This window comes from Xenopus tropicalis, chromosome 9 (genome assembly GCF_000004195.4).
Source record: "Xenopus tropicalis strain Nigerian chromosome 9, UCB_Xtro_10.0, whole genome shotgun sequence".
In the NCBI taxonomy this organism is placed as follows: domain Eukaryota; kingdom Metazoa; phylum Chordata; class Amphibia; order Anura; family Pipidae; genus Xenopus; species Xenopus tropicalis.
Genome location: NC_030685.2, coordinates 60,734,007 through 60,742,219, shown reverse-complemented (window position 1 = coordinate 60,742,219; position 8,213 = coordinate 60,734,007). Strand labels below are relative to the sequence as shown.

The window sequence follows — 8,213 nt, the reverse complement described above, 5'->3', positions numbered from 1 at the left end:
TGATTCTCGGCCTGGCATCAGCCTCTTACCTTGCCTGCACCTTGAAGCATTGTGTCGGCACGGCATACCAGCTCTAAAATGAGAACTCTGCACCTAAACTGACACAATGGTTTCAGGTGCAGGCCAGGTAGGAGGCTGATGCTCTTGGAGGGGCTGATTCTCTGCTTGCATTTTTCCCCATGTGGCATCAGCCTTAAAGCTGGCCCAGAGGATGCTGAAGTACCAAAAGTTTATGGTGCTGAGAAAAGTGTATCCAAGGGCAAGTGCATTTTTGGAAGAAGGGGAGCTCAGTCCGAGGCACTTAAAAAGTTCCTAGAATAACTGAGGATGCCTAACAACTTGCTTGTTTCACAGATATTAATTCTAATACAATCCAACAATGTCAACAACTGGTAGGGTAAACAATAAAAGCAGATTTTTTTTTTCAGCTGTCACATGGACAGTAATTAAAGGAGACATATCATATAAAATAGTGTTTGGACTGATTTATTGAGAAATTCCAACAAAACCACACTAGTCCTACCCACCTGTCCCACTTCCTGCTGGCTGAATTCTCTGGATGAGCTGGGGAGCCGGTGGTTCTCAGTACACTGCACTGTAGGATAGGAACCAATCAGCGGCTAGGCTGACCTGATAGGGAACTGACGCCTGTCTGTGCTTGTGTGACTGCAGGACTGTGATTAGCTCTCCCCCTCCTGTCCCCCTACTGTGCTTCTGGCAGGGACCCAATCTATAGGGAGCTCCAATAAAGGGGACATTTTTACAGATAGGATTAATTTTTAGCACAAAGTGAAACCAGCACCATATAATATTAATAATTGTCTACAAAATTAGGGTTTTTCCCATATATCCAATATGTCTCCTTTAAGCAGGGATAAAAGTACCCTAAAAATTGCTGTGTAGAATGGAGTGTTTGAAATGTCTGGGACGTAGTGGTTAAAAAGATGTCCATTTTATTTACAGCTTTCTTGGTTTCAATTATAAACCTACCAGCAGGGCTGGAACTAGGCAGGTAAGCAGAAGATGCACATGCCTAGGGCGCAATGCCAGGGGGGGGGCACTAGGTACATACCCCTTCTACTCCCCTACTCAGTGCCCTCGTCCCCCCTACTGATGGCTCTTTCCTTGTCATGTCACATCCCGCCCCCCCCCCCACACACACATTGTCAGTGTGTCAGGAATAAACATACACAAGTACACACGTTTATTTGAATAAAATATTTTTATGAATTCTACTTAAAAATACACAGAAAATATTTACTATAAAATGTATAACGTCACCCAGCAGAACTGGAAGATATTGCATATGAAGACAGTGGCTGCCCATTAGATCAGATTTCTGATCAATGTTGTTTTATAGAAATGCAGCATGGATCTCTTAGTGGATGGAAACCGAGCTGCATCACTGACGCCACCTTGAAAACTTCATTGGCGTATAAGAAATTACGGAGTTGGAAATGCATGTGCTAGGTTAATTGTAGTAGAATTAGGATTAATTGATGAAATGTCTCGTATGTGGGATTTTAGAGGGTAATAATAGGGACTAGATATGAAAAGACTGCAGAGCACTGTTTGATTAAACCTGGGAGAAGGTGGGACTACACGCAGACTACCAGGCCTTGCTGCACAGTACAGAATAAACATTGGCTATATAAGAGTGATGTATGCCACAGAAAGACATAAAGATATAGGATGTGGAAAACAGAGCTGCTTATTAAATACGCTGATACAAAAGAACAGATTTAGTATTCCAGGGCTGTCCAACTGGAGGATGGAAGTGGTCCTCCAGAGAGTTTTTATGGCCCCCACACCAATCCAGGGCTCCAAAAACTTCTGCGTATGACATTTAGTATAATTCAGCCATTGAACATGTGGGATGAGAAATGAATCCCTACATATAAAAAGCTGAACAGCACCAGTCTAGTTCAAGGAGAAACCAATGGAAATACTAGAAATACTAGAAATACTGGATGAACCCAAGAAAAAAAAATCAAAGGCTTAGTTTAGCACTATTATATGCATGCAATGAGATACAGAAAGATAGGGCTTTACAAGGTAAAGGCTTTGTAAGGTGCAGGGAAAGTCTGAGCAAGCTTTTGATGTATATGTTAATTAGATGTGTGACAGAGGTCTGGATGAAAAAACAGCAGATCAAACCAAGATAAATGGTTAGAGACAGAAGGGAGGTCTGGTATAATGCAGTATGAAAAAGAAGCCAAGAATGGCATTGCTGCACTGCAGTCCGCTCATATTAAGCCCTCATAAAAATATGTGGGCTGCCAAAAATAGATTATTGGTTGTTTTCTTTCACATAGGGCAACATATGAGCCAAGCTTGGGAATACACAATGGCAGAATGTATAGGTGAGCTTTGGTGACACCAGAACCAGTACCGTGACAGGGATAATAGGAGTAGGTGTGCAGTCACCAGATGTTGTCTCTTCCATTCAGTATGTTCATATTTCAAGGGATTCTGATGTCTGACTTTGGGGGTTGTGTCTCTGGCTGGAGAGACTGGTCAGTGCTGTGTGGTCATCTCTCCAGCATCAGAAGGAGCACAATGTGCAGCAGCTTAAAGTTCAGTTTTCAGGTAACTTTTGGCTTTCTTCATGTTTGTAACCACTGTGAAACAAAAAATATGCAGGCACATTAAAAAAAAAACCAATTCCTACACCAAAATCAGTTTATTATATTGTCACATCAGAGCTGATGAAGCTCAGTTATAAAGACAAGTTCAGAGCATTAAAATAAAAGAAAAATGATGCACACTAATGTTATTTATAATTTAATGTACTTTGTGATCTATACATGGGCCCTATTTTTATATACTGTATATATATATATATATATATATATATATATATATATATATATATATATAGGCACCCAAGGGCCCATGCCTAGGGCAGCAGTTTGCAAAAGGGAAATGCTATCCATCCAGCAACAGGACAGAGATACCTTGTCTTCTGGTGTTCAGCGCATGTGCAATACTAAATCTCTAGCTACTAGAGCACTGTGTGGTGCATTGTAAATGACCCCTAATATTTCCATGTTGATTAGTGGGGCACAGGTTGCAGAGCACACTATTGTGGGTAAAAAAAACATGGTGAATCGTATCCAGTTTAGCACTTTCCACAATGTCATTGTGTTCAGAAATTAGAGGTTTTATGTGAAAAAAGCCAAGGTAAAATTTAGCAAAATAATTATAGTTAAGTAATCTGTGACCTCCCACACCTGTCTGCCATTGGCATCATTACAAAATCTTCTATCTCCATTTGTTAAACAAGAAACCACATAAACATTTAAAAGCCCAATGAGGGGATTCAAAAAAGGCCTTGGGCTTCAAGGTTTTATTAAATGACCTCTGTCCTCTCAGTTAGTTCTATAAAAAAAGTTGTAGGTAAAATTACTCACACTCAGGAATATCGTCAGCATCATAGGCGTACATTTTGTTTCCGTATCTGCCTTTAAGGTCTGATCGGACAGTCAGGGATGGATCTGTGTGCATAGAAAACAAGTCAGAAACCAATGATAAGTTAAATAAGATATGTTACAAGAGAAAGTTCTAGGTTCACTCTGCTAAACATTACAAAACCAGCTGTTATTTTTGCTTTCTTCAGGTCTCAGACTTGCAATGATAGCAGAAGCAGCAGCAACTTCCTCTCAAGGAGACATTATTTTGAATTTGGCATCATAGACTATTTTCATGGTCTCTAATATTCAAGAGTAAATCGGAAATTGATAACCTACCAACAAAGATGACCCTTGGCACGTAGTGTCCATCTGGAGCCTGGTTTTCATCTGCTACTGGATGCTGCAATGAGATAGTTCAGTTCATTAGGTGTGTTTTATGGGATTGCATTGCAGTTTTGGTTGGAGGGATGAGGGTCAAATGTCCATTGGCATTCAGAAGAATAAAAATAAACTTACCACCAGATTCAACATTATAAAATCCTCCCGAGCAAGTTTCTGTGCCAGACGGTCAGCCACAAATGCCTTTTTAAGAGCTGCAGGAAGATAAGCATTGCATTATTACATCTTCTCTATTAACTTCTAATCACCCTTACCTACTGCTTACAAAAGGTGACCAAAGCATTCTTCTCTACATATTTGAGTTTATATTTATAAGGTCTATTATCTGATAACCATTGCCCAGAAAGCTCCAAAATATGGTTGTATTCATACAGATAATATAGCTATAGATAATAATTTCTTTTATTTCTATAATGACCACTACAGACCTTTCAGAGAGAACTGAGCTGGTCAAAATCCTCTTTCCCACCTGAAGTGCCTGATTCTGCCATATATATGTATTTGTCAGATAGATGAGAGGCAACTCATTGAAGTTCTCTCAGAGAGGGTCTTAGCTGTCAAATTTCTGTGTGCCATAGGCTTAATTGCTGTATATTTCGTACTGTCACGTTAGCCCACCTTTTGGCACAATTCATGTGCCGTAGAATAGCCCCAGTATCCACAGAAATTAGTTTGATATGTTGGCATCTATGATATTGGTTTAACTCACCTATGCTGTAAGGACAATCTTCCAGGTGGTGAATCACCATCAGAGGTTTGTTGCTAAGGAGAGAACAGTACATTATAAATGAAGGGCAGCATGAATGTGTTGATCAAACATGTTTTGGGAATGGTGAAAAAGGGATAACTGAGCAAATTTGCAATTCTGAATTCAGTAAGAGAATACAAACAGCAACTGAAACTGCCTTTCATTTTTTCAATAAAGATAAATACTGCAGTGGTAAACATTAGCACAACTGAAGCATGAATATTAATATGGGGACTGCCAAAAAAAGGGTGCATTCACCTGATTTGAGATGTATTTTTTTTACTATATGTACATTTTGCACCTTTGTAAATGTTCCCTATGTGCTTGTAAATGATGATTTAGCTTCACACATACTTTTACTATACCATAAATGTCCTTTCTAGGTGAAGCAAAAAATATGTGAACGTAAACACCAACACATCCAAAGGAGGCAGTGTGGTTACATAGTTTTCAGTGCCCATAGTAACTACTGTAAACTCTTTGTAAATTTGCAGTGGAGACTGTTTATAAAATTATCAGCACAAAAAGGCAATAGATCCCATTCTGTGCTGCTGTGCCAGGTGTCATAGTCATAGTCAGTGTGGTAATCACAACACCTGAATTTGTACAGATAAATTTAATTTGATTATATATATATATATATATATATATATATATATATATATATATATATATATATATATATATATATATATATATTAGGGTTAAGGTAAAAATTATAAAATGTCATATTCATAGCAATTTTTCACTGGATCGTTATTTTTTATTTTTATAGAGTTTTTAATCTACACTGACGGCAGCAGCTAAGAAACTGTTGTTTGGTGAGGGTACAATTTTATGGTTATTTTTACATTTTTATTACTTTTTTTTCTATTCAGGCCTTTTCCTATGCATCTTTCACTTGTCATTCAAAAAAAACCCAAAACACTGCCTGGTTGCTAGGCTAAATCGCACCCTAGCAATTAGGTAGCTGCTGAAATTCCAGACTGGAGATTCAATGATTACCAAACAAGTCCAGTTGCTTTAGATTTATTTATACTAGATATCCAGACTGGAGAGCTGCTGAGCAAAAAGCTACGTCATATAAAAACATTAAATCCAAATAAAATCAAAACCAACTGCACATTATAATAATAAAGCTAAAGTAAAAGTGAACACCCTGTGCAATACAACAATTTGTTTGTGTTTTTACTTTCAGTACCCAGAATGCTTTGCAGGTACCTGTCATTTTAAATTCTATTGCTAATCATACTTAATCAAATTACAAAGACGGATAACAAATTTATTTTTTTATTGGTAAATTGGATGATGTTTTTGCATTTTAAAAAAAATAATTAACATTACTCTTTAAAATAAGAAAATAGAAAGCTGTCCGTTGTTCTTGGTAAACTGGACAATATTTTTGCAATTCATAGAAACATTAACACTACTCCTTAAGAATGAGGAAATAGCAGTGTTAGTGAATCTGGGCCATGGTAAAAAAAAAACAAGAAAAACATGCACAAAAGACACATTTTTGATATTGCAAAAGAGAGAGCCCACGTGTCATTGTGCCTGTGATCCTTCCTTGCTTGAAAAGGCAATGGGCAGAAATAAGCTGTACTACAATAAGACAATTCATTTAGGATAATGGCTTAGAATGACTACTGTGGGTACAGTGAGAGAGGAGACAGAACCCATATGAAAACACAGGTATACATACTTTTCTCTAGCCTTGGCCAGTCCTTCTTCATAGGTCTGTACCCACTCAATCTCTTCTCCCCAGCCTGCAGAAAAATGAAGAAGCCACCATGATTAGGGCAGTCTGTGGCTGTGTGTGCAGCATAGTGAAAAGGACGGGCATATATGAACAATCCATATTCTGTACTATTGAGTTTTACTCATATATCCGCTCAGTGTCGGAATGGCCCACAGGGATACCAGAAAAATTCCCGGTTGGCCCAGGTGTCAGTGAGCCCTCCTGCTTCTAGCCATTTGGCCTAATTCATAGTTATTTTTCTATGGGAATAAAACAGCTAAATATATAGAAGAATAGATTATAGTATAGTATATAAAGATGAAAAAAACTAGGAAAATATAGAGACTTCCTATAGAGTAGGAAGTGGATGAAAAATAGTTTGGAGAGTGGGCCCCTGGCATCCCAGTCCGACACTGTATCCGCTGTAACCTGATGATAAATGAATTATCTCCTCCTCAGTCTGAAAGCCCTGAGAAATCCTGAGCAATTTAGTTCTATAGTAGAGGAAGGTCCACAGGATTTGCATGTCTGATTTTACTTAATACAATCCTGTTTCTCCAAAGTCATTTGATATTGGTCCATGGCACTTTGAAACACAAGGAAAAGAATATGCACAGCTACTCTGGTGAACAGTGTCGGAGTAACACTTACCTCTGTCCAGGGTCTTGAGGCCTTTAGTTTTTATTGGTACGGGCTCTGGATCAGACTTGGCAGAGTTACCAGTATCAGTTACTACTGCCTGCTTCTTTGTTTTTCTCAGGGCAGCCTCTCCCAGTGCTGAGCACAGGAGGACAAGGCAAACAAGGGACAGGCCAGTCTGCATTATGTCTACAAGGAAGAGAAGGCACAAGTGAGATACGATAAAGGATTGTTTCAACTTAGACAACATTCCCAGTAACCTTTTTACTTTTTAAAATGCACCTGCCCTGTTCTACAGAATTGATTCCGCTGGTTAATATGTTAATATCACTGGTTAAAATGAATGCAGTACTCATCTATAGGGAACTTAATGGACTAGTAGAAGACTGAAACTATTGTTTAAACTTTACAAGTGGTAGAGAAAAATGATATAGTAAATCTGCCCCATGTCTTTATCCAAATGCGCCAAGTAGTAGTATCTTATTATACAAAATGTGAAAACAATACTAGGAAAGAAAAATTATAGAAACATATTGGGCAGGTTAGTATTGGGACACTAGTATCTACAGTACAAATCAATCCATCCCACCATATTAAAAAGAAAAGGTAAGAAATGAAAGGACAGTCGGTACACTGAGAAGAACTGCTCTTAGGCTGCAATCAGTGACATCCTCTGTCAGTTTCCTCAGCCTCAAGCCATTCTAATCAGCAAAGCAATTGTTGGTTTTACAACCATTGTATCTCCTGTTTGCTCCACAGTATCTGACAATAACTCTGCTGCAAGAACTGAACTGAGAATAAAGTTGTGAAATAATAAATAGGTGTAATAGCTGCAAACCAGAGCATATATGTAAGTCCTGCAGTGTAGTTCAGCTATTCCTACCAGTCATAATGCTTACCTATGGATGTGTTGCTTATCCAGGTAGTTTCAGATCAGCTCCTCGGAGACAGTGCTGCAAGTGGCAGATAGAGATGTATTTATACCCAAAGCAGGTGTGACTGCCAGAGATCAACGTCAGCTTTAAAACCAGGATGTCCTGATCCTTTTAGTCTTTTTTGACCCAACCCAGAGATCAGCACTGGCAGGGAACTGCCCCATATCGTACTTTTCCCTTTCTTTAGGCAGCTATTGTTTGTTTAGTTCAGGTATGCAGGGGACACACCTGCCTGCAAGTCTTTCCTTGATGTGTCCTGTACTTATTGGCTGATTTTAACAGATTAATCAGATATAGATTTACAGGAGCAGAGGGACAAAATACAGTATGTGCTACTGTAA

At 38.6% G+C, this 8,213-nt stretch overlaps 1 protein-coding gene across 1 annotated transcript; it reads right to left on the bottom strand.

Moving 5' to 3' along the window:
- Window positions 1-1,207: 1,207 nt before the first annotated feature.
- On the bottom strand, window positions 1,208-7,907 carry ag1 (anterior gradient 1). The gene is made up of 8 exons (NM_213699.1): window positions 7,837-7,907; window positions 6,950-7,126; window positions 6,263-6,326; window positions 4,522-4,574; window positions 3,930-4,006; window positions 3,750-3,813; window positions 3,414-3,497; window positions 1,208-2,621 (listed from the first exon to the last, which is right to left on the bottom strand). The coding sequence occupies exons 2-8, from the start codon at window positions 7,119-7,121 to the stop codon at window positions 2,572-2,574; spliced, it is 564 nt and encodes a 187-aa protein (NP_998864.1). The 5' UTR covers window positions 7,122-7,126; window positions 7,837-7,907; the 3' UTR covers window positions 1,208-2,571.
- Between the last annotated feature and the right edge of the window lie 306 nt (window positions 7,908-8,213).